Raw genomic sequence first — 27,989 nt, 5'->3', positions numbered from 1 at the left:
GAAAATTATTCAATTTGGAAAACTAAAAAACAGAAGAAAAATAGAGACCTTTTTCGCAAAATATATAGAAAATGATATATACAAGATACCCACTTATTTCTTTTCTGTCTATTTTTGTTGTGTTATATTGTCTTACACAGTAAATCAGTAGTCAATCGTAATTTTTTACAACCGAGCTTGGACAAAATTTAAATTCATTTGATACAAAAAATATATAAATTGTGATCTTGTATTTTCATGAGGACTTGCAGAGAACAGTTTTAGCAAAAAATAACAACTTTAATTCGTCAAAACTTTGTTAATCCTAAACAAATTTGGATGAGATTTTCAGTGTTTTTGTTTGTCTGATGTACACTTTGAATTATATCACATAGCTTTCAGTCTCGAGTACCTCTAGCCCTTCAATCAAATTGGTTGGACGACCGGTTACACTTTACATATAACATAGTTATAAGGAGAATGAAGGGGACCATAGAAAGAAAGCATGAGAAAAGGGGAGATTTTGGTAGGGAGAGAATGAATCAGAAAAGGATCATGCTGAAAATTTCATTAAAATCTGATAATAACAAAGTTATTGAATTTGAAATTTAACAACATTTTGGTAAAAAATTAACCCAATGTACACACGATCGTCAGGAATATTTGTTAGGCTTATTCTATAAAATGAAATAATTATTTCATATTTTCATACATGTGTGTATGATATGTCCCAAGTATCATATCATTATTTCCAGCAATGCATATCTTCACATTAAAGGTCTAGTCCACCACAGAAAAGATTGTTTTGAATCAACAGAGAAAATCAGGCAAGCATCATGCAAAATATTTCATCTAAATCGGATGCAAAATAAGACCCTCACTTTTTGTTTTGGTTTTCATTGTTTGAATTGTACAATATTTCAATTTTTTTACAGATTTGACAATAAAAAATAAAACTTTATTTCATAGGACAATGAGGAGAAAATTATAATATTTCATATTTAAAAAACAAAGAAAAGTGAATGAGTGATGTCATCAGTTCCCTCATTTGCATACCGACCTGGATGTGCATGTAACTATTAAGTGAAATTGAGCGAAACTTAAAAATGTCATACCTTTCTTATTTTTCATCCGATTTTTATGTTTGATTTTTCTCTTTTTAATCAAATCAACTTTTTTGTTAGGGTGGACATGTCTTTGAAATAAATTTTCACTCCATTTTTTATAGTTCTCGGAGGACAAAATGTAAATTAGCGCGACTTCTTGTAATAAAATACAAAAGAACAAGTGGGGATATGACATCAGCTGGGAACGTCGTGGTCTAGTGGTTCTGACTCTCACCTTTCAAACAGAGGGTCGTGAATTTGAGTCCTAGCCATGGTGTGTTTTCCTTCAGCCCGAATTTCATCCACACTGTGCATCACTAGACCCAGATGAAGTGAATGGGTACCCGGCAGGATTAATTCCTTGAAGCTGTAATAAGAAATATTGGATGAAAACAATGCAAAAGACAGTATATTAGCTAAGGGTTCAAAATATGAATGCTTGTCATGTGTGTAAGCTTTCTTTAGAAGTTCATATATTTTTTTATATATTGAGAAATTTGCAGTATACTCTACCATTCAATTGAATGATACCAATTAACAAATATCAACAAAACATTTTGTAAAATATGATAAATAAATTTATGTTTAACCATAGATGGGTAGACAATAACCTATTTTATAATGGGAGGTTGCCCCAATGATGACAAATACCACAACAAATGAATACCTGGGGAAAGTGTCCACCCTTCCCCCCTCAGCCAACATACTGATTTTTTTTTTTGGGGGGGGGTCAGAAAAGACGTGTGCTCCTCTAAATAGGGATGACATTTGTCCTTTCTAAGGATTTTTTACCATTCCTGACAAGGTTTTTTTTTCAGCTATGCCACTGCAGGAATACAATCTGTTTTATCTCATGAAGCTTTGCATTTTTTTCTACTGAAGAAAATTCTTACACACCTACCTTTCATAAACTCCAATTGTTTCTTGTACACGGTACGTTTTCTGTGTTCAACACCCGTCGTGTCATTCCAAGATAAGGCTGGATCATCTACCTTATCATCCAGTGTATCCGTCGTCCAAACTTTGAAAATGAAATAAAATCAATTTAAGTGTTGTAAAATCTGCATGTATATGCAGATACAAACAAAAATAGAATACTAATATAGTAATAGAAAAATAATGATCTTAGAACTTTAATGTTAAAGATATTTTTCATGGACCTCTGATTACCAGCCCAGAATTTAGGATAAAAATAAGGAAATGTGATAGTATTTCAGCGTAGTTCAGACAAGGCTGTATTATAACTGTGCATGCTTTATACTAGTAATAGCTATGTCATCGGAAATCAAATTTCTAGAGCAGCAATTTTCAAGAGGGTAATCGATGACATAAATTCTATTTTTCTGGTATTGACAATCGCAGAAGCAGATCCAAGTGGGCACATTTGACCTGTGCCCCCACCTTGAGAGCAATAGTTGATGTGTTTGATAAAAATGTGGCTTTCTTACACAAGTGTTCTCCCCCCCCCCCCCCCCTTCGAAAGTTACAGCAAATATTTATATTAAAAATATTGTCTCATACAAGAGGATCTCCTTTTTGGTTTGCTTGTTATTTAAAGTTTCCTTGGGAAAATGTGCCCCACTACCCCCTTTGAGAAATCATGGATCCGTTCATGGACAATCATATGCCAGTGGATGAACTCCAGACGTTTTTTAGGCAAGTTTTGATCAGTAAATAAATAAAAACAGATAAAATGTGATCACAGGACAAACTTAACTTTAAAAGAGGATAAAATTTACTTTCAAAATTGATATGCCTAGCCCCATGAAAGGATCTAAGAATACCCTCCGGCACTAATGCAGTTTCACACCAGCCAACTCACAGTGAACAATTGTGTACAACGGATAGCGGAGCGTAAACGTAGCGGTCGTGTACATTTTTGCTTATTACATGACGTCATCCAGCCACTGCCGAGAACCAATTTATGAATGAAAATATAGTAAGCATGTGCAGTGCAAGCCTTTTGTTTCCCCACACAGAATTCCACCAAAACAAGTGTGCAATTCCCTATCACCTCGTACCAAAATCGACCTAGAATTTCAATTTTCCTATATTTTATATGAATTATGAAAGGTATTCTCGGAGGATCTATTTTCTCACCGATACCGCACAGGTAAGCGAATTTTGAATACTTCTTGCTTTTCCGTCAAAATCTTACGAATTAGCGTCTATATGTCATCGTGTTCGTTGGAATTTGTAGAGTCTATCGCAACGTGCATAAAGTCAATTGGCTTCCGGGTTTCGGAGCGTCGCGTGAATATGCATGAAATTGCAGTTTCGATAATTTTCGATCGATACCGGAGCGATCCGATCACGAACTAAGACCATTTACCATGTACACAACATGACCGGATATCGTTATCGATACTTCCGCACGCAGTCCAAAGGAATTATTTTTGGGACCACGTGGTCATGACGTGATCTGCGCTATTGACCAATCAGCGGTCTTTGAATCGCTGTGCGGAGACGATCTATCCGTTGTACACAGTCTATGGACAATTGTTCGTTGTGCATGCAACTTCAAGCAAAACTCCCCACCAGAATTGTCTACACACATTTTGAGATCAATACACAATATGCCCACCACTTTTCAAATATTGCGGATCGCTTGGATTCGCCGTCATGTTGATATGGACCGAAGTTATGCGATCAAAAGATTCGCATGCGGCATGCTGGCAGTTTGTTTGCCACATGTTAGCATGATTTGGTTGCTAACTTCAGTCCATATAAATATTACGGCGAATCCGAGAGATCCGCGAAGTGATGTCTACGGATTAGATCAACGACGTCGAGATCGAAGACTAAATACAGCCATTCCCAATATTTTGAAAAACGGTGGGTATATTAACATCGAAATGTGACTGAGAGACCTGCCATGACATTTGGGAACAAGTTTTGGTGATGAGGTATGCTGGTAATCGGCCGGTGCAAAACTGCATTAGCGCCAGTTTTCTCTGCATATTTATTGCAGCCTCTGTAGAAAAATTGAATAGGAATCGTTTGTCACTCCGTCCAGTCACAGTTCCACACACAAAGTGCACATTTTACCATTGAAATAGTATGTGCAATGAGTGGTGTGTACAGTGTAGCAAAGTTATAGACCTGCGTAGCCTTTATCATTTTTTAAACTTTAGGACCCTTACCATGTTTCACCTCCATTTTATCTCATTTACCAACATCTATCAACAACAACAACAAATTATAGGCCTAATTTCAAAGCAATATTTGTCGGCAAGTTTTCAATTTCAGTAAATTAACGTGTGCAGTAACGGTCTATTTATTCACAATTAAAACTTTGACAGTCTTGACATTAGCATTAACAAATCATTCATTCACGAATTCAATGTATTCAGAGATGGTTTTTGTAAAACATTGACAATAAACATCAGGCAATATGAGCGAATTACTATTCAATGCTCGCCGATCTTAACTCTGCCAATACAAAGCATAAACCATAAGCACTCCCTGTCGTCAAAGCCACGTCCCGGCCCGTAGAGCAGCGGCCAGCGCCAACGGGGCAGTGACGGTGGCAGTGCAGTGGTCGTGCATGTCGTGGCAGTACAACGACATCTAACATTTTGAGACAATTTGAGAAATAAATCAAAGAAAATTGTTATAGAACTTACTGTTATAGCCTTCTACAAATGACTTTGAAGTCGCTGTCCGAATCTGACCCGTGTTCCTTTAGTTTTTGATGAATTATCGACGGACTTATCAACAGCAAAACGGTAGTACCGGTAGATCGAGTTTTCTTTTTCAAATATTGCACTTGGCGGTTAGCCGTTCGCGCGTGCGTAGTGCGAGAACAACACGTATAATAGAGCTACCTGGCAAGCAGCCAAGCGGCCCCTCTCGCCAAAGCATATGGGGGGGGATAAATTATGACAAAATATGGGGGGAGGGGACTTCTTCGCCAAGATAAATACACATCCCGATATGGGTGGGGGGGGGGGTGAATTAAAACCAAATCAGGGGTGTCTTCTTTTTCCTCTCGATTGGTTCTGGGTTGGAAACCATGATGGCGTGAGTGCATGCCACTGTTTTCCTTGGATCTTGGAATCTATGAAAAAAGTTTCCGATCCCTTCACTTTTTTTTCCTGTTCTCTCTGTTATTTTCTTTTTTATTTTCGTTGTATTTTTTCTTTTCTGTTAATCTTTCTTTTCTTCTTTGCCTTTTTTCTTTTCTTGTTTTTTCCCCTTTATATATATATTTTTTACTCACTCTTCTTCCCTTTTAATTTGCTTTTGTAATGATTGAAATTGAGATTTCATTCAGTAGATTTCTTTTCTGTTACATTGTACTATACCCTGTATGGCGGCAGGGAATTTTGATAGGGGTGAGGGAGCAAGACCATGTGGATAAATCATTTCAATCAAGTAATGCCGGCCTATAGAATAGCTCTCCTCTTTATAAACGCCGTCCACAAGTGGGAAAGAATATTTAGAGCCTAAAATAGAATTAGAATTTTGGAAATATCATTTGTAAAAAAAGGGTGAAATAATTCATGATTGGAAGCAGCTATAATAGCGTACAAATGGGTCAGATGGGGCTTTTGACGTGGCAGACAGACCAAATCAGGGTTTGCGGATGGGAATTTAATAGAGGTTGGGGGACCAAGACAACCAACAGTGAATTCATTTTGAGCAAAATATGGGGCATTGGAATAAACTTGCAATCGAAGCAATCGAACGCAAATCAATTTCAGACTCCAAAATCATGAGAGTCATACTTTTCATTGCAAACTTGCAACTGATCCATAAAAAAAATCCAAATTGATATGTTCTAGATAAACTTAATGTATCATCACCTGTAAATTTGCATCTGATCGAATTTTGGGATTGATTGCAAATATCTTCTTGGAACACTAAATATATAGTTCTTTTTATAAAAAGCGGCCATAAATAAGCAAAATGATTATAAAAATAGAATAAAACTTATTAATTAAAAATTAAAACCCTTTTTATCAAAAAAGATTTCATTGACCGATTGATTTTATTTTTGCATGTACCCATTGCATCAGATTTAAATTTATGTACAATTGTAAAATATAACAAATTTATAATATTGTATCATAACCACTGGATCAATAATATTTAAACACATATAGACCTTTTACTTAATAAGGACAAAGACAATTTAAAAGAATGCAAGAGACCATGTTTACAATCATGAGCGATTACACTTGATTTGGGGAAGCTGCTCGCATAAAAGTCACAGGTCAAATATTTAATTAACTCGAAATACCTTTTAATCTTTGATATATTTTCTTTAAATCTTCGGAATTATGTTAATGGGTAATGCAATTGGGCATATCATTCAGCATTAACACAAATGGCATTCATTAGGCAAACACCACTAAGCCACTATAGCTTTACAATTATCCAACATGATTATATTATATACCACTAGGCACATACTACTAAGACACCATATTGATACCAATCATACCATTATAGAGGCACATACTACTGAGACACCATTGAATACCACTGAGACACCATTGTATACCACTGAGACACCATTGGGTATATAATGGTATACCATGCAGTCATACCATTAGAGGCACATACTACTCAGCACCATTTGACACCACTGAGACACCATTGGGTATATGGTATACAATTCATCATACCAGTCATACCATTATAGAGACACATACTACTGAGACACCATTGAATACCACTGAGACACCATTGTATACCACTAAGACACCATTGGTGCATGGTATACCATTCATTATACCAGTCATACCATTAGAGGCATATACTACTGAGACACTATTAAATACCACTGAGATACCATTGTATACCACTGAGACACCATTGGATGTATGGTATACTATTCATCATACCAATCATACCATTACAAGCACATACCACTGAGACACCATTGAATACCACTGAGACACCATTGGGTATATCATGGTATACCATGCAGTCATACCATCAAAGACACATACTACTGAGACACCATTGAATACCACTGAGACACCATTGGTTATATGGTATACAATTCATCATACCAGTCATACCATTATAGAGACACATACTACTGAGACACCATTGAATACCACTGAGACACCATTGTATACCACTAAGACACCATTGGATGTATGGTATACTATTCATCATACCAATCATACCATTACAAGCACATACCACTGAGACACCATTGAATACCACTGAGACACCATTGTATACCACTGAGACAGTATATCATGGTATACCATGCAGTCATACCATCAAAGACACATACTACTGAGACACCATTGAATACCACTGAGACACCATTGTATACCACTGAGACACCATTGGTGTATGGTATACCATTCATTATACCAGTCATACCATTAGAGGCATATACTACTGAGACACCATTGTATACCACTGAGACACCATTGGTGTATGGTATACCATTGATCATACCAATCATACCATTACAGGCACATACTACTGAGACACCATTGAATACCACTGAGACACCATTGTATACCACTGAGACACCATTGGATGTATGGTATACTATTCATCATACCAATCATACCATTACAAGCACATACCACTGAGACACCATTGAATACCACTGAGACACCATTGGGTAAATGGTATACCATTCATCATACCAATCATATCATTAGTCACATACCACTGAAACACCATTCGGTATATGGTATACCATTTACCATTAAATAAACTACCAATTACCATTAAGAACTTACCATTGAAACACCACTTAAATACCATTCGCGTACCATTTACCATTCAGATTACCATTCAACTACCATTCGGCACCATTCAAATACCATTGGCGATTTTTATAAGGGTGCATATGATGAAAAAATGTCCTTAGAATGTCTCGGTCCTTGGTCAAAATAATAATTGAAAAACATCAGCTCGTGCTTCGCGCTCGCATTATAAATGCCATCCATAATATCTACTTACCAATTTTCCTACACGTTACTCTAACTAATGCTTAAATTTGACCCTTTTTTCAGATCGGAATGTCAAATATTTCAGCTCGCGCTTCGCGCTCACATTGTTGATTTTCATGATAATATATATATATATATATATTATTAGAATGCCCAGATACTATGAATAAATTTAAAACGCAACATTGTTTACGCTTGTGCCGACGATAGAAGGGCGCGTTTTTTTTAATTAGTTTCAGTAAAGATTGTGTAGCATACCTAGGATTTTCCACAGGGGGGGGGCAAAATATTCCGGAAAGGGAAAAAAGGGTCTTCAACCACATTAATAAAGGAATTCGTATACTAGAAAAAAAATGACAGGCAAAAAAAGGTCTTCCACAAGATATAAAGGACATTTCGCACGAGGAGAAAAAATAAGGTTCAACTTCAAAGGAGGGGGCCACTGGTGGCTCGTCAGGGATCAGTTGTGACTCGTCAGGGGGGGGGGGGAAATCTGCCCCCATAGGTACTCTAGTGAAGTGAAGTGACTTAGGAGAACATATGGAGGGGGTTTAGCGGAAAATTTGCGTTTCAGAGCACTTATATTTGTTTGCTTTAAAATGATGACTGTCATGCTCCTTTTTTATGATGGTGCTGATTTTAGGGGTAGGCCGTTTTTCGTTACTCAATCACTGACCTTTTACATGTACGTATGTATACAGGGCAGTAGCGTACCAAGGATTTTCCACAGGGGGAGGGGCAAAACCGCCCGCCGAAAAATTGACAAGCAAAAAAAAAAAAAAAAAAAAAAAATCTTCAAGCTCTTCAGGGGGGGGGGCAGGGATACGTCCTTTGCACGGGTTGTGAGCCCCCCCCCGTAGGAACGCTAGTGATACAGGGAGTGCTCATTATGTGTTCAAGCAATTTTGCGCTATCATTTAAACAATTGTTTCAACCTAAGAATAGATGAGGCATTATTATAGCGGGGCATATGGCGGGAGGGGGGGGGGGGCGAAGAGTTGATTGTCAGGTACAGGGGTTGTACGTGGAACCCCGCCCTTTTCCCCAAAATATCTTGTACTAAAACGTGAAATTTGCAATCTGATTGTGACTTTGTGCATGGTCATGCCCCAGCTTTCGGCTCAGGCCTCGATCTGCATGCAGATAATAAGGGACAATCTCAAAATGTCCGGATGTATTCATGCCCTGGGAAGCGGGGGGGGGGGGGGGGATCGCGTTCCTTATATTTTTTGTTGATCACCCTTTTTATGCTAATGATTTATTTTCTTGTGTCCCCCCTAAAATTTTTGGTTGATAACTTTTTTTTTGCTTCCTTGCTTGTCAAAAAATGTTGGTGGTCCCTCCCCGAACATTTTTGGCTTCCGCCGCCAATGCGAAGCACCCCCAAAACATGGGGTGCTGCGTGTATTGTTCTCCATAGGCAGCACCCCCAGGTATTCTGGAAGATGTCTACATATAGGGAAAATGTAACAAAGTCCCGAGAAATTAGATGAATAAAAAATGAAAAAAAAAAGATGCATAGAGAGAGCAGGCCCTATATATTTTTTCATTTTTTATTTATCAAATTTCTCAGGACCAATTTGACCTCCATTTTTTTTAAATTGAAAACCCTTTTTTCTTTGCTTTGCAAATTTGAACTAGCACCACAGCGCAAAAAAATACTTTCAGGGGCCCGTTGATATTATGGATTTTATTTTCAGAAAAGAAATTCGACATTGCATTTGCAGCCATGCTCTGGCGTTTGGCGACACATAGCTAGGTCACTACAATACGGTAAATGCAGATTTTGGGGAGTGAGCAATCTTCTTAATCATTTCTCTTGCAATACATGTTCTGCAACTATAAACTGCAAGTGCATGCAGGATCGGAGACGTGATACACTTGCCTTCTGCCTGGGCCCTGGATTTGGCGAACAATCAGAAATAAACACCATTTGGTCCCATTTGGTATAACTTTGTCGATCCTGCTCGATAAACGAAGATGAGAGCATTCGTATTTTACTCAACCCTTACCTGTGTGATGCTTGTATCGATGTCCCATGCCTTATCTAAAGATGAAGTTCCTGCCGGTAAGTTTTATCGGAACCCTCCGTGTGATGCTCCCCGTCTCGCGGTGAAGTGGACCTGGGGATGGACCGTATCTTCGCTTACCTGTCCGGCCTGGGTGCTAATGCTCTTTCGTATCCAGTCATTCCACTGTCCCGGGGGGGGGGGCACTCAGTGTATAATGCATAGTGGGTATGTGCCGCGGAGGGGACCCCCATTTTCACACCCAAATTTCCGTTCCAAGGCATAGCATTTTTGTCTTATTGAGAAAAAAAAACAAGGAAAGCCGCTCCAAGGCATAGCATTTTGTTCTTATCGAGAAAAAAGAAGAAAGAATCCGCTCCAAAGCTTCGCATATTTTTCGTTACGCCGTTCCGGTCGCATTGATCTGCTGCAATTTTGGTGAAAAGCGGCCGCCGAGCGCTGTCCGACCATCGTCTCTGCGTGAGCGCACCCGGCGGAGGCCGCGCTAGCTGCATCATGCACGCATGCCCGTTCCATAGGGGTGCATACGCACGTTGGCGATCCGTTCCAAGGACCACTTGTTCACTGCTACCATCTGGCCTGTGGAGAATCTACAGGTAGGACTATGGTATGCCAATGCTGTATAGAGCACACACTTTAAAAAATCATTAAATATCACTTTTGTGACCAAAATTACTAATTTCGATACAGTTTTAATTTATTTATCATTAGTAATGTGGGAATAATTTTTGTATTCACCAGAGCGCTCAAAAACTTGAAATTTGGGCATATTTTTGTGTATGCCCTCTATTGGTGGAAAATAATATGGCAAGAAAATTTTCATTTTTTGATCTCTATTTTTAATTAAGAAAAAATTATATAAAGAATCAAATTTAAATAAGAGCCAAGCAGTATGAATTAACAGGTCTAATGAAAACTGTCAGTGTAAAAAAATCAAGCATTTGCCCCAAAGAAAAAGAGAAAATAAGCCAAACATTGCCACCCTTATTTTGTCACACATGGAGATATAACTGAGAACAAGGTTATATTATAACCTTGTTCATTGAATGAGTGCCAAGGACCCTCCTTTTCACAAAATTGTAGTTCCGAAGCCCGTTCCGAGGACCCTCCTTTTTACAATAAGCCCGCTCCAAGGCCCCCGTTTTTTGTCTCGCCCGCGGCACACCCCTAGCTACCACTTTTTTGGTCGAGTGCCCCCCCCGGGTCCACTGTACTCCCGCTCTCCCAGGCTAGGCGCGGTTCCAGGGCAGGGGACGAGATGGTTTGACGGAGCGGTTGCACTGAGTATAATAAAATGGTCCTTCCTTTAAAGGCTTTAAGATTGTTAGAAATATGCAACCTGTAAAATAGTGGGGTTTTTGTTTTACGGCTTTCATGCCATTTACTTTTAACTTACAACTAAATTAGTAAATAAGAAGACCAATTTTAGCTCAGTTTTTTTCCACAGATTAACCCTCGTAAGTCATATGATAACATAAATAAATGGGTTAATTAGGGTCTATTTTGAGAGTCCATCATCGAGGACCATGGTCTTGGCCCATGGATGAGCATTAATTGTACCCTGTCTGTTAATGACAATTTATAACGTTTAACAGCCACAAATTTTGCTTTCCTTCTCTTTTACTGTGTTCTGTGTTCAAAAAGATTGTAAGAAAAGAAATTCCCAAGAAAGAGAATACCACTTGATATTTAGAAACAAATTTAAGCCATGTTGAAACTTTCAAGATACATATCTGTGGCTTAAAAAAAATCCCATCAAAACAAACTATATAGCCTACTATGGAACTAAAATTTAGATGTTGTTTCTGGTCTCTCACATTTTCAGATATTAAAGTGAGCACTAAATAATTCATTTTTATTAAAATATCACACACCTGTAGGTGACAATTGGAACTTTAGAGCTAAGATTTTTAGAAGCTGAATCATGGAGCTATTACTAGCTCTATGGTTGAATCAACAACCAAATAACCAATGCATTTACTGCCATTGAAATATAATGATTTTTGTTTGATGTATTAACTGACAAATTTTTATTGAATTTTCCATTCTGACATTCATATCATAAGGTTTTGGCCTATATGAGACTCACTTTATCTATGAATTAACCCAACTAGCAAGGCATGTTTAATTCCTATTTAGAGAAATGTTCATCTGTTGAAGAGCAATCAACCATTCCTAAGAAACATTTGGATGCAGCCAGGCATACAATCTGTGATCCTTTACAGTGAAAGTCTACAGAGCCACGTCAGCAAAGAGCTGCATACAAGCTATTCTGCTATTCACTAGAATGGCCTTGGACAATAGAACTTAATACCCTTGCTTTTAATCCACTACAGGGCCCTGTTGTACAAAGAGTTATGATTGATCTGATCAATCACAACTATGGACGGCCAGCAACGTCAACATCTATTATGCATGTTTGTTCAAAATATTTTCTAGCTGTGATGTATATTCATGCATTCATTGTTTTCTTGAAAATTCACTGCGCTTCTCTTTGCATAAAAAGGACTTTGTGCAAAGTTTTCGCAGAAAAAAATTATGACACTGATGGATTTCCAGAGTTATGATTGATCAGATCAATTGTAACTCTTTGTTCAACAGGGCCCTGGGCTCAAGCATTATGATTGATTTGAACGATTGATTGCACATTGTAGTCAATGCAATCAATCTTGATACATGCATTTTGTTCTAAGATCATTGCTATAAAGCTTTGTGTTTTGGGCTCCAGGTTTGGAAAAAGAACTCGAAGTCATTTTAAATCATTGATGAAAATATTAAATTCGTGAAAATCATGACATGATAATGACGATAATTGATAATATTATTCATAATAAATACAGTAGTATTTATGTATGTAAATTTGTAACAAAATTTGATATGAAGGCTGCATACATGTATGACATAGTCAAATGCAAGTGCACACAGGAGAAGATGAGATTTGAAAAAAGATTAGTCAGACTCGGTGAAATAAAGAAACTGACTGAAATTGGTTGTGAAAGGCAACAATCATAAAAGCACAGGTGAGGTCTAAAAAAGCATTGAAATAACCATGACTGAGGTCCAACATTATCAGTTGTCATCTATAGGTTACACCTATAATGTTAGGTGGAGCGTCGTGGCCCAGTGGATAAGTCTTCTGACTTTGAAACAGAAGGTTGTGGGTTCGAATCCCAGCCATGGCGTAATTTCCTTCAGCAAGAAATTTATCCACATTGCGCTGCACTCGACCCAGGTGAGGTGAATGGGTACCCTGCAGGATTAATTCCTTGAATGCATGAGCACTGAAAGGCAGCTCAAGCTAAAGCCAGGGTGATAATAATAACATCGCGCCTCGGAATAGAATATTTCTAGATAGATGGCGCTATATAAATGCCTATTATTATTGATATCATTATTAACCAAACAGATGGGACATTTTGGAGCTGAGAGTAAACTTGTTATAATGTATTATGAAACAGGCCCCAGGATATTTATCTTTCCCACATGTGTATCCTCCGTAAAACACTTGTCTATAAAATCATCTATAAAGTATTTAACATTTTAAGCTACAGCGAAATTCTTTATTCTTTATCTACATTCTCTAATACCCTAAACTGCCTTAATTCATTAAGATGAAAAGTTTGCTAATTTCATTATTATTGTTATTCTTTCACTTATTGGTATAGATCCTGAGTATGATAAGTATGAAGATATGATTGAATTGCCTGGAGGAAAGTTCACGATGGGGTCATCGAAAGCAGATGGTAAAGACGGAGAAGGTGTCCAGAGAAAGGTCACTGTAAAACCTTTTAAAATCAACAAGTATCCTATCACTTCTGCATCATTTAGGTAAATGTTAACAATATTTCTCATCTCATGTAATACTTTCATGTTCTTCAATTTTTATCACAACTTTTTAAAGGTGAAATTCACCCTGATTAATCCAAATATTTTTTAAAATCTCATTTTGTAATTCTTTGTCTTTTCCTGTTGGTCTGTTGGTCTGTCTGGAAAGTTAAAGTTTTTGTTCAACTTGCTCTCATTTCTTTTATTTTGAAATCAATTAAATTCAATTTGGTACATAATCCTTGGTTAGCTTATTACCACATGTGTGTTGTTGAGGATAAGGTTGAAGGTCATTTGGAGTCAAAGGTCAACTCATTTCTTCATATCTGCATAAATATCCCGGATGCAAGTGATCTTTGGGTAATACCACATGTGCGTTTCTGAGGATGGTAAGGTCAAAAGGACATCTAGGGGTAAAAAGATAATATTGCATACAAAAAGTATTGATTGCAAAATCAGGCTCCTGAATCAATTTGATAAATGAAATGCACTATTGAGAAGCAAATCCCTGGTTGTCAATGAATTAATTAATGAATGGATAAATTGGTTGATGGATGGATTGGGGGATGGATTGGTGGATGGATGGATGGGGGATGGATGGATGGATAGATGGGGGATAGATGGATCCATAGATGGATGGATTGGGGGATGGATAAATAGATGGATGAATGGATGGATTGGTGGATGAATGGATTGGTAGATTAGTGGATGAATAGATAGATGGATGGTTGGATGGATGAATTGGTGGATTGATAAATGGATGGATGAATGGATAGATTGGTGGATGAATAGATGGATGGATGGATGGGGGATGGATGGATGACTTGATGGATGGATGGCTCGATTAGGGAATAAATGGATGGATGGGTGGATGAATGGATGGATTGGTGGATGGATGGATTGGTAGATGGATGGATGGATAAATGGATGGATTGGTGGATGGATGGGTGGATGGATGGGTGGTTGGATGGGTGGATGGATGGATGGATGAATAGATGGATTGGTGGATGAATAGATGGATGGATTGGTGGATGATAGTTGGGTGGATGGATGGGTGGGTGGATTAATGAATGGATGGATAGTTGGGTGGATGGGAGGATAGATGGATGGATGGAGGGATAGATGGATGGATGGGTTGGTGGATGGATGGATGGATGAATGGATTGATGTTTGGATCAATCAATCAATCTATCTATCTTCTAAACCCTCATTTTACATATATGATCTACATACACTGCATACATACAATATTTTCTTTTAAGAAATATTTTTTTACTTGTATTCACAAGTATTAAAGGAAGACCAGCTTAGAGTTGATCTCCAGATATGAAATTTCCAGATATCCAGATAGTGAAATATAATATCACTTTAATGATATGCTGGTAATTCTGTTTCTCTATTACAGGAAAAAAATTATTAAAAAACTGTTATTTCTGTGATGAGTAAGAAAGAAACATATTTATGCAGGTATATGCTTTGTTCATTATCATACATCCTGGATAGACATGAAATGATCAATCCTTTTTGCATTTTAGACTGAAATTAAAATGCAAATACTTCATATGAATGTAGCCTTGTTTTAGATACACATGCAGAAAGATAGAGATAAGAATTTTCTGAGTTTATTAATATTTTGTATGATTTGTTAATCGGTAATTTGGTAATGATTTTGTTATTCACAAATAGCATGTAGACATGAGTGTGATGTTTAAAAATTTTGCATTGGGATGAAAGATACATCAGTGTTTCGGATGTCTCCTTTTTTCACCAAATGTTTTTATAGGGGGTATATTGCAGGAATACATTCATGTTGTGTTTTTCCATCCATTGAGGAGTTTGAGAAATTCATGAAAACACAGATTGGTGGTGATTTTTTACCTGACTGCTAAGAAAGCATGAATGCGTGTAAGCAAGCAAACAGAGGAGCGACAGCTTTAGGTCCTCTCCGAAGGACCTGGTACTGAGGATTTACCAAAGGTCACTAGCGCACCACGTGGGAATCGAACCCGGGTCACCGGAATATGAATCCCCGCTCTACCGACTGAGCTATCGCACCTCCTAGTTTTAACATGAAATGGGGAAAGAATTCCTAAATTCCATGTAATGAAATTGCTGAAGCATGTATCTGTTGATTTTGTGAATTGCATCCTGGATTGATAATCATTCAACAAGCTGTTACCATTCTACGGTTCTTTGAGATTTATAGTGAAAATGTGTGCAAACAAAACACCCTCTAATTAGATAATGTAGGTTTGCTTTATTCCCCCAAACAGTGAATATCAAATTTGCTGTGCAAACTGTTTTATTTATTAAAGGGAAGTGGTCTTTACCTGCTGCGCTGAGTTGTAAATGGAAGGACCCTCATGTACTTTGAAATTGAAACATCCTTTTTAATACTCCTTCTTTTCTTTTTATGAGGCAGTCAGCCATAATTGACTCGTTTTACCATAAGTACTTTCTTCATTCTTAATTCCAAATTTTTATTTTATTTTCTTTAATGATATAAGGTGAATGGGTACCAGTAGGAAATAATTCCTTAAAAAGCTGTGTGCGCTATGAACGCCTAGCTTAGCCGGGTAATATAGCAGCGCCTTGAGCACCTAACAAGGTGGATATGTGCGCAATATAAATACTTATTATTATATAATAAGATGAAATTGGCTAGACTTCTTTTAAGACCAGGGCCCCATTGCATGCAAATTACTATTATGGTAACTGCCATGGTAACTCTGATCAACAGCCAATCAGAACCAAGGATTCCATGCAATTTACTGGAATGGTAACTTTTATGCAACAGGGCCCTGCTTGTTCATCAACGACGGTCAGTGTCTGCAGACGAGAATAGGTCAACGTCCAGTTTCTATTAATCCTTCCTTTGTCTTGCTACGTACAAATTTACAAATTCTAGATTGACATGAATATAATTTTCGTACATTTTGTTCATTATTTCTTTGTTATAGGAAATTTGTGAGAGCAAAGAAATACAAGACCGATGCTGAGAAATACACATGGAGTTTTGCATTTGATGCCTTTGTTCCTGAGGATATTAAGAATACCATTGAACAAAGGTTACCTGTAAGTAAAGGTTATCCAATTTTATTCTTGAAAAATCACGAATGACATTGGTCCTTTAATTAATGGCAGATGCCAAAATGAATCGCATTGAATGGCAATTATAAACAAAAATTGGTTCTATTTTGTTTATTCATCTTTGCCTGCCATGGATATTATCAATCTTGTGCACATTAAGTTTAGGGTGCAACATTAACGAGGGCTTTTGGATTGACTAAATCACCTTTAACTCTCTATACCTTTTGATAGTATTTTTGGGTAAAAAGAAATCTTTGTGTGTACACTGAAATATGCAATGCACACATCACTACTGTGTTTGGGTGTGTGTACAGTAGACCAAATGCACTCTGTGTGCATTGGGAATGAAATGAGACGAGAATCAAAGTTGGCTGAACTTCCACTAAGTGGGCAAGGAGTATAGCCCTAAAAGGACTGGGCTATTAGAGATGTATATTCTTTACCATATAAACTACAAGCAAGTATAAAATTTCCGAAAATAATTATCTAAATTTATTATGAATAAAATACATGTATGCAAATTTATTAGTGAAAAACATTATTTGCATATTTAACAACCAATTTTACTTTTTTTCCAGTTGCATCTTTGTAATCTTATTTAAAAGTTTTCACAAAGAAAAATTTTGAAATCTAAATTTTTCCTTATGTATTTCTTTACTTTTCCATCTTTTGTTTTAATTTTTTTCAATGGAAATCATTATAGCCCATTTAACAACTAAATTGATTGAGTAGACCGATTAGAATGAAAAATTATCACCATTTTATGAATTTCATCTCCCATAGACTGTGCATCGAGTATGGAAATGAGCTATTTTCGGCATGACATTGTCTCATAAAGGGTCATGTGGCACTGCGATGCCAAACGTCACAAATTTTGTCTCAAAAGTTGCATGAGACTTCAAAGAAAAAAGTACAAAGATTTTGCGGAGCTATCTTTTTTGTGTGTTCCGGAAATATCATGCAAAGCGTTTAGGGGGGCATTATGGCCCCCCAGTCAGGGGTGTGTGAGTTCAGATTTTTATCTGATTTCAGAATTTTTTTATGATTTTCAGCTTAATTTCAGCTTATTTTTGGCTTTCCTCTGTACAAAAACAATGGGAGCTCTTTTTATTTCAGACTTTTTCAACACTCTTCAGCTTTTCTCAGATCTTTCTATTTGTGACCACTCACACCCCTGCCCCCAGTCCTTTTAGGGTTATTGAAGCAGCCATTTATTTTTCCCCTTTTTATTTAGATTGGGACTTTTGTTTCTCCAGAATAAATGCACATTATGAAGAAGCAAAAAACAGAAACAAACAAAGAACATGATTGTCTAGTTCCTTTTTATTGATATGTAATTGATACACTGCGTTTTGTATTTTTGTACCAAGACACTCCATTTTGTATTTTTGAATTTAAGCATGAAATCTGACATTTTTCTTTTAATTTATTTTGAAATTTAGAGCACACCTTGGTGGATTCCTGTTCAAAATGCTTATTGGAGACAGGTGAGTCGTAATTAGGAATTGATTGTTTTCTATTGTGATCCTAGGCATACATGTAATCATTCCTTTAAAATGTTCACTATTGAGCAGTATTTTTAGAATGTTTTATACTCTTGGTACAAACTAGTACCTCTTAACGCGCAAAGCGAGTTAATGAGAGGTTATCTCAGGTCAGACTAGCTGGACAACAACATATCTCGCCAGCGGTACGTAACAGGTGTTTACAAGGAAGGGGCCTGGATAGGCGAATTCCTTTGCCCTGGCGGAGATATGTTGCGATGCCAAATATGGTATTTCTTCGGACTTCATGAGGAGGCGTGGCCCAAAAAATGTTGCATTGCGAATTTTGGTAGTTTGGACATCACAAGGAGGCGTGGCTAAAAATGCTACGTCGCGTTAGCTGACGTGCTAATTTCGGGAGGGGGCAAAATCCAATTTCTAACAAGTTAGCATTCTTCGTGGAGTCAAGTGGAAAGCATCTTTTATCTCAATTCACCTGTTTTGTGCCACATACCACTATTGAGCAGTATTTTTAGAATGTTTTATACTCTTGGTACAAACTTACTATCCATTTTCTTTACTTAAAATATTTTCATGTTTAATGTACATGTATTCCTTCTATTATCATGATGTATATGTACTATATGTACTGAACTATGATAAGTATGTCATTAATTTTGAATATGTTTAATTTATAGATTGAGTGCTTTTTATCTATGAGATAAAGGGATTGTGATTATAAAGACCGATGATCAGAATATTTAATAGCAAAAAGGATCATTGCAATGATTCTTATTATCATTATTCTTATTTATTATCATTTGTTGAAATATTTGTAAATAAAATATGAGATTGTTTCAATTGTTATTAGCCAGAAGGTAAAGGAAGTGGGATTGAGAAGCGATTGAACTATCCGGCCGTTCATATCAGCCAAGTCGATGCAAGAACATTCTGTCAGTGGCATGGATGGAGACTACCTACTGAAGCAGAATGGGAGTTTGCTGCACGAGGGGGTCTGGAAGGTATGCATGTATAGACTAGCTAGTAAACCATTCAAGGGATGGTTCGGGCTAAAAATATTTTTATCTTAATACATAGAAGAGAATTCACTGAGCAAAATGCTGAAAATTTCATCAAAATTGGATGTATATATGTAGTATTAAACAATGCTAATTCCACATGCTCAGGGAGGAATTAATTGTTGTATCACTTGACAATGAGGAGAAAATTAGAATATTTCATATTTCACATAATGAAATACAAAAGAAATAGTGAGTGGGTGATGTCATGGTCTCCTCATATATAACTGTTTTGTGAAATCAAGCGAAATTTTGAAATGTCATAACTTTCTTATTTTACATCCGATTTTGATGAAATTTTCAGCGTTTTGCTTGTTGGAGTTTACTCTTTTTATTCAAATCAACCTTTTGTTGGGGTGGACTTGTCCTGTAAAGACTTAGCCCATGTATAGGACAGGATCTATGGAAAACATAATATACAATGTATGTGTAGTTATACACCCAGTTTTGTGCTGATTAAATTTAGACATAACAATAGACATAATAAATTTAGATTTAGACATAATAAATCAAAACTAAGTAGCTTAGGGAATTAAAAAATTGACGAAGATAATACTACTATTCTGTCTGTGACTCTTTTGAAAATTTAAAAACAATAGAGGCATGGGAGGTACATGTACATGTTTTTCTTGTACTTGAAGCACTGATTATAACTCTGATTAAATAAAGACAGATTTAAAATTTCAAATGATTATTCTACCTAATTTGAGATACATTGAAGTCAAATAGGAGATGATGATATTTTGATGTTTGTTTGTATCTCAGCGAAATTTAACTTTTTATGTTTATGTTATCACCTCTCTCCCTCTTCTCGACCCCACTCTGACATTCATGTATCTCTCTCCATTTTTCTCTCTATACCACAGGAAAAGAATATCCATGGGGGAACAAATATGAGAAGAATAGGATGAACATATGGCAGGTAATAGTCTATCATTCAGTCATTAATATTGTAACCAAACGTTAATTTAAATAATAAATAATGATGATGATAATATAGGATTTCTATAGCGCACGTATCCACCTTGCTTCATGTAGGTACTCAAGGCGCTCCGACATGTATGTATATATTACCCAGGCTAAGCTAGTCTACTGATTCTTGTGCGCACAGTTTTTTTGAGGAATTACTTCCTGCCGGTACCCGTTCACCTCACCTGGGTCGAGTGCAGCACATTGTGGATAAATTTCTTGCTGAAGGAAAACACGCCATGGATAGGATTTGAACCCACGACCCTCTGTTTTTGAAAAGCGAGAGTCAGAACCACTAGACCACAACGCACCCATTAATATTTGAAAATATTTGAAAAAAAGAAAGAAAAAAGAGATAGATTGTGATGTGTGATTAAAAATCTTCAACTCAATATCTACATACATGTATACAGTCATGTTATACTGCAAGAATTGTCAGAATTGAAGTACATGTAGATAGTAAACATGAGTCATATCGATTATTTTGAAAACCGGTGTTCGACAGCTCTAATTCGATCGAACATCGATTCATCGAATATTAAAGGCGGGGAAAATTTAGTCTTGTTTTTTTGCGTCGATGCGATGCGCTTTGCATGTGCACTATACGCACTGACGGTATGCGCTGGCGTTAGCCGGGTGAGTGTTGCACAAGCAGATGACAGCAAAGTTAGTTTGTATTTTCCATGATCACAAAACACACAAAAAAGGCCGGGGACCAAAGCAGAATTCTTCCCAAAATATCTTCAACAATAATATTTGCAGATGACAACATATTAGTTTAAAATGAAACAATAATAAAGACATGAATCACGCAGAGTCGATCCGAATGATTTTCGGTCAACTAGCATTCGCAGTCCATTCACCAGCCCCGTCCGCAGCTCCGTACACTCACTCTCAGCTCCCGAAACGACAGGCGTGCATGACGTCAGCACCAGCAAACAAGTGCAATCAACGGAGAGCACTGTAACTTGCCTGAGATTGTGTAGTTGGATCCAAAATGAGCTCCAAATAAATTTATGGGAATAAATACATAATTTTCTCTGGATGGTCATTTGAATTGCTATTCAATGCTGATATAACGATTGTGAGGAAAGATTGTGGAATATGAGTTATGACGATGTTCGAGAATTAATCCTGATAATGACAATCCAGTTTTTTAGACGCAATTGAGCATGCGATCAAAATAAATATGAATGGTTCGAATCGAGCCCTAAATTCATCTAAATTATTACGATTTAACAAGATTTTATGGTCATACTAAGAATATTGACGATGTCAGCAAAGTATGTTATGTTCATATGGAAGAATTAATACTGGCCGGATTATTTCTATGATTCCATTTCTGGATGTCTCCTCCAAGCTCCGAGAAAATAAGTACGATGCGCATGCGTGTTCGATGACGTATGACATATTTTCCCATTCATGAAATCAGAGCCCAAAGTTGGGCACAAACTAGCTTCAAATTGATGGGAAAAAAAATCAAACGCAATTTTCTCTGTTTTGTCATGTAAAATGTTATTATATGGTGATATTACAAACTTGAACAGAGTTTTTGCATGTAGACAATGTTCGAGAATCAATCCTGACATGATGATTATTTTTTTTAGACAAGTGCACTAGCTCGACTCAAGAAGTCAAGTCGATCGTCATGAGATGTCCGCCATTGAAAATTGAAACGAAATACAAACGTTTCACATCAAGCTCTAAATTTATATTAATGATTATCATATGCAAATTATTGTTAAATATTACGATTAAATAATGTTCTATGGTCATGATATTAATATTGTTCATGAAAGCAAGATTTATTTTACGTTGATCACGTAAATTTCCGGCCATTTTCTGGTTTGATTAAAGAACAGTACTGCGCATGCACGATCGATGGCCATGACTAATTCCATTCATGAATTCATCGTGCATAAATTATCTCGGCACGAGCAGACGAGTAAGACTCGAACTATGATCGAAATGAACTTCAAATTAATCATAATTACTCAATCGGTTTAATTTTTGGGGCAATAGAAATCAAGTAAGTAGTAGTAAAGTTGGACATTGCTGATATTTTGATGATTGATTGTGTAAACCAAACGAATCGGCCGGCCGACGTATTTTTTTTTTTTTCGATGCACCGATTTTGCAAAATCTGCACCGGTGTTCGATGACATCGATCGAACACCGATTTTAAAATCGATTCGACTCAGGCTTAGTAGATAGTACACATATACCCCTTTCATAAACCCAATTATGCGGATAATATCGGCATAATTTGGTCGTAAAATCGGAGCGGGACTAGAGCTGTCCGCATTATTTCGCTGCTGCAATTATCCGCATAATAGCGGCATCGGGACCAGATTTTGACTTTATGAACGCATTTCCACCCGGAAGTAATGCGGATAATTGCCATGGTGCGGTCGCAAGGTCACCCTTTTCCAACACAACCGCATCGGGTGGAAAAGTGCAGTTGCCATGACAAGTATCCGCCTTTTTCAGGTCGGGCGTTCGTAAAAATAGTGCGGATTATTTTCCGAGTTTGTGAATACAATTATTTATTGAATTATCCGCATTACTCTTAGGCGGATAATTGGACGGTGAGTTTGTGAAAGGGGTAATACATGTACATGTAGATTGAAGAATTCATGTAATATCTAATCCTTGCAGTAATGTGATCCACTGCTATCTATTGTAAAGCTTCAAGATGATAACCACAGTTCAGACAAGAATTTTAGTTTTAAAAGCTTGTGTTATTTATATTTTGTTCCATGTTTCCTAATGGCCTTGGTGTGGTAGGAATTATTGGATACAAAATTATGGAGAGAGTAACGCTTCTTTCAGATGAGCGTGAAAGTACTTGACTTGTATCTTTAATATGTGTATTGTGGGTAGGATGCATTGATGAAGCTGCTTTTTGCGAGTCCTGGTGCACTTGTATTGATATGCCATTTCAATAGAATTGACAGGCCGTTGGGTCTTAATGATTCTGTAATAGTGATTGCACAATGAATCATTGCATCTTGATGGTCATACATACATGTAAATATTCACTTATCATTTCATATTGTACAACGCCTACTTTAATAGCTTGTTGTACGCGAGCAAATGGGAGGTTGAATGTCAACCATTCGTACCGTTGCACAGAAGACGTACTATCCAAAATGTACCGTTGCACGGCTTTAGGAGGTGACGTTACAATACGATTTAATTCATTGCGCTCAGTAAAAATGAAGGTGAAATGCGCGTGTAAGCCTGCTGGCTAAATGCACAATTAATGCTGCCCAAGGTCATGTGCGCCTGTGGGATTTTGCTTTTCGCTTTCAGTATTTTTGCTCCCTTTTCATAGATTATTATAGAGACAAACTCTTGTTTTTTTTCATATTTTTGCTAAATTCCGAGGCGTTGTACAACACAAATAGCGAATATTCTTATTCGTGCAATGGTGCGAGATTTCGCATTCGGTGATAGAAAGAAACGCTCTATTCAACTTGGCTAATGCCTCTTTGAATAGAGAATCTTTCTTTCACCTCGTGCGAAATGTCGCACTCATGCCTATTCGCTATTTGTATACTGTAGGTATCATTCCTCATATTCTCTTTGAATATTCCTCAAAGCTGATGCTTCTTATAATGTGAGGTTAGAACTTTCATGCCTCCCCTTTACCTTATTTTACAGATGTTTTTTCCACAGACTTATATTGATATTTTTGTACATCATTTCCGTGTGTTTGTTTTTGTATTTTTATTATAAAGGGCAAATTTCCCGAAGAAAATACCAAAGCTGATGGTTATCACGGCGTTGCTCCTGTAGATGCTTTCGAACCTCAAAATGAGTATGGTGAGTGAAGCCTTTGATAAGAGGTAGAAGTAAATGTTGACCTGTACAGGGTGTCCCAGAAAAGAAAGCAGAACATGTTTACTTTCAAATTTTTTCTTTATTTTCACTTCACCAAAATCAATGATAATAATAACACATTGCTTATATCGCGCATATAGCAATGATATAATCATGTCTCTATGCGCTTTAGAAAGAAGAATAGAAAGAATGGAGAAGAAAGAAAAGCCTGTTCACAGAGGAGCAAATATATTATCAATTAATTAGTACACGTACAGTGTATATCTTATTTTACAAAATGGAATGTCTTCAAAAGGGATTTAAAGGATTTTACATTATTAGCTTGTTTTATTCCAAAGTTCACAGAGGACATTTTGAATGCATGAGCGCCGTAGAATTGAGTATGAATTTTTGGAACTACTAGGAGAGATTTGTTGATTGACCTTAATTTTATGTGGGGTACATACTGTTCAATGAGTTCTTTGAGATAGAATGACGACTGACCTTGTAAGCATTGGTATCATGCCTAGTGTTATGAGACATGCTGTATCACTTTTGATTAGAAGAAAATGTACTTCTAAATGGACCTTCTTTTACTTCTCAAAATAGAAAGCCGAACAATTTCCATATTGGTAAACTGTTTCTTGATTTGACATTATTTGCCATGCAACAATAACAAGTATTGTTAAATGATAGATACCAAATTTTGTAAAGTTTAAGTGTGGAGATCCATCTCGATGTGAGTTTGATTTGAATCTACATGTGGGCACGTTGTGGTCTAGTGGTTCTGACTCTCGCCTTTCAAACAGACGGTCGTGGGTTCGAATCCTAGCCAAGGCGTGTTTTCCTTCAGCAAGAAATTTATCCACACTGCTGCACTTGACCCAGGTGAGGTAAATGGGTACTGGCAGGAAGTAATTCCTCAAAAAGCTGTGCGCACCAGAATCTGTAGACTAGCTTAGCTGGAGTAATATAGGAGCACCTAGCAAGGTGGATACGTGCGCTATACAAATCCTATATTATCATTTAGAACTCTTAGAAAGTCGGGGCGGCACTACATGCATGTATACAGTGCTTAGGAGAAAAGTTGCATTTTGGGGAATTTTTTTCAAAAATACATTTTCAAATATGAAGGAGACTTTATCTTTGCTATTGATAAAAGCGCACACATTCGTATTTCCGAAGCTTCGTTATTCCGAAGGTTCGGTTATTCTAAAGGTTCATTATTCAGAAAGGTTTGTATTCCCAAAGGTTCGTTAGTCCGAAAACGAAATGATTAGCGAACCTTATTTCGTTTTCGGACTGACGAACCTTCGGAACAACGAACCTTATTTCGTTTTCGGATTAACGAAGCTTGGAAACACCGAACCTTATTTCGTTTTCGGATTATTGAACCTTCGGAATAAAGCCACAAATGTTCGGATTAACAAACCCTTTTACATTTTCGGATTAACGAACATCGAGGTATAGGCAATTTACGATTTTCGGAATTACGAACCCTCAGAATAAAGAACCTTTGGAATTACGAAGTGTAACCGATAAAAGTTCCCAACCCTTCTCAGATGACGTAGGTTTTGTCAGCATTTCTAACAAAATTATATTTTTGAATTGATACTCATTGTATTATTTCCTCCTTTTCACAACATCTTTCAGATGACATAGTTTGTTGACAGCATTCCAAAAATTGAGAGATGTTATTGATACTCATTGTATAACTTCATCATTTTTATCCTTCATTATCAGGTCTATATGATATGATTGGTAATGTTTGGGAGTGGACGTCAACTAAATTCAGTGCCAATCCCAGTTCAAAAGACGATGCCCCTTCAGGAGACGAGGACCCCTCCAAGACCCGCTACGTCCTGAGAGGGGGGTCATATATCGACTCAAAGAACGGGAAGTTTAACCATGCTGCTAGAGTCACTACAAGGTTTGTATGATGTATGAGCTATAGGGCATGTTGAAGAAAGGGTTATGATTGAATGCAATTACAAAATATATTCTGACATTTTTATCGCAACTACAAAAAATAAATCACAATTAAAAAATCATTTGCAACATCATTTTCAACTTAGGAGATGCAGCACACATTTTCAACTTGCATTTGATCTTTGTTTAGATTTGCATTTAATCACAAGTATTCTGTAAATGGCTTTAGGGAGGGGTTGGGTGAGGTGGGGGGAGACATGGGGAGGAGGCATTTTTCTGGTGTATTAATGAAGTGGGACTGAATGTCTTAACTTCAATAGGATCAAAATTAATAAATGATCAATTTTGCAGTCAGATACTTTAATACCAAGTACGTATGTTTACAGACACCAGATTTAAACTTTAGCTTAATGGCAATCAAAATTATTAAGAAATGGATTTCTTAGTGCAGAAGAAGATGTTGATCATCACGTACATGTTGTATAAATTGCTGATAAGGTAATTTGATCTCAAATTAAGGAGCAAACCAGAGTAGATTTCTTCTCTTGTTGATATCAAATATTGTAATCTTTATCTATCATGGCTTAAGTAGGTCATGAAATGAAGTTAAATTAAGAGTTAGAAAATTATTATTCTAAATCAATTGTTTCGAACTCTTCTCATTGCCAGGATGGGTAATGAAGCAGATGCTGGCTCGGATAATTTAGGATTCCGCTGCGCCGTTTCTTTGCCGACTGGTACGAGTGAGAAGAAACCAAAGGGAAAGAAGAAGGATGCGGATAAAATTGCGAAAGAGCAGACAGTTACAGAGCTTCCTGAAGGTGCAAAGGTTGTACGACCAAACCCAGCAGATTTAAATGGCAAAGGAAAAAAGAAGCAGAATCGAAATGAACTATAATGAAACTTTATTTTAGTAGATTTGTTATTAACTAATTCAATTTTTTTAGCAATAAGTTCAGAGAAAGAGGTTTTCAGTACTGTCTTTTTCAAAGATTTGTTTCTATTTCATTGAAAAATTATTTCAAAATCTCGGGATATATAGAGTTAACTAACAACTTTCATGATGCATTGAAAAAACAATCCATTTATTGTCCTAAGTATGAGGCACTTCTTATGGTAAAAGCTGTGCCAGATTGCTTGACTTTTATTCAGTCTATTTTAATTTTTCCTTTGCACAACTACTTCACAAAGAAAAAGAGTAAACTTTATGCCAAGTTAAGAATCCTCAAAATCCCTGTAAAACTTACCTGTATCTTCTCATGAATATGATAGTTCTTGGAATTTGAAAATATTCAGAATTTGAATTAAAGTTCAAACACTTTCATATGGACCAATGTTATTGAAAGGAGGAGGGAAAATTCATGTTTTTTTCCAGTTTAAATTGAAGATGAAGGAATTCATGTAGTTTATATTCATAACTTAAAGCTTGTGTATAGTTTTGGTAAATCCACCAAAATGCACCTATCACTATTCCAATTCATTGCTAGCTAATATGAATGGATATGCCCTATAACAGTTATGATGTGGAGGATATGAAATGAAAATGTGTTTTACAGGATAAATTTTGCGATTTTACATGGAAATTTAACTTGATCGGGTCACCCGATCAAATTAAAATATCTGTGTGTTTTTGTCTTTCAATTAAATCCTATTCCAAATTATGGAATGGGCTGAAACTTTCAAGATATGTTCTTTGTCTGTAACTTTTGGATATCTAATCACTAAATTTATAAGATAAGTG

The 27,989-nt window shown here is 36.7% G+C and overlaps 1 protein-coding gene and 1 long non-coding RNA gene across 2 annotated transcripts; one reads left to right on the top strand and one right to left on the bottom strand.

The window, feature by feature from the left end:
• Positions 1-1,437: 1,437 nt before the first annotated feature.
• Positions 1,438-4,752, bottom strand: LOC121428068. The gene is made up of 3 exons (XR_005971733.1): positions 4,712-4,752; positions 1,987-2,106; positions 1,438-1,452 (listed from the first exon to the last, which is right to left on the bottom strand). It is a non-coding gene; the product is annotated as an uncharacterized LOC121428068 (long non-coding RNA).
• A 5,174-nt stretch (positions 4,753-9,926) lies between these two features.
• On the top strand, positions 9,927-27,430 carry LOC121428096 (inactive C-alpha-formylglycine-generating enzyme 2-like). Its single transcript, XM_041624681.1, has 9 exons — positions 9,927-10,085; positions 13,713-13,875; positions 16,833-16,947; positions 18,405-18,449; positions 19,318-19,468; positions 20,392-20,447; positions 24,238-24,322; positions 26,063-26,249; positions 26,918-27,430. Exons 1-9 carry the CDS (start codon positions 9,998-10,000, stop codon positions 27,144-27,146), a joined length of 1,119 nt encoding a protein of 372 aa, XP_041480615.1. The 5' UTR covers positions 9,927-9,997; the 3' UTR covers positions 27,147-27,430.
• The last annotated feature ends 559 nt before the right edge of the window (positions 27,431-27,989 follow it).

Source organism: Lytechinus variegatus, chromosome 14, assembly GCF_018143015.1.
Source record: "Lytechinus variegatus isolate NC3 chromosome 14, Lvar_3.0, whole genome shotgun sequence".
Classification (NCBI taxonomy): domain Eukaryota; kingdom Metazoa; phylum Echinodermata; class Echinoidea; order Temnopleuroida; family Toxopneustidae; genus Lytechinus; species Lytechinus variegatus.
This window is presented reverse-complemented; position numbering and strand designations above follow the sequence as displayed.

What these genes read in the sequence shown, in the direction of transcription:
- LOC121428096 (XM_041624681.1), top strand. Translation starts at nt 9,998, where the DNA reads ATGAGAGCATTCGTATTTTACTCAACCCTTACCTGTGTGATGCTTGTA. An exon ending in CCATTGAACAAAGGTTACCT is followed by an intron (nt 16,948 to 18,404) that starts GTAAGTAAAGGT and finishes TTTGAAATTTAG; the next exon opens with AGCACACCTTGGTGGATTCC. An exon ending in ATAGGATGAACATATGGCAG is followed by an intron (nt 20,448 to 24,237) that starts GTAATAGTCTAT and finishes TTTATTATAAAG; the next exon opens with GGCAAATTTCCCGAAGAAAA.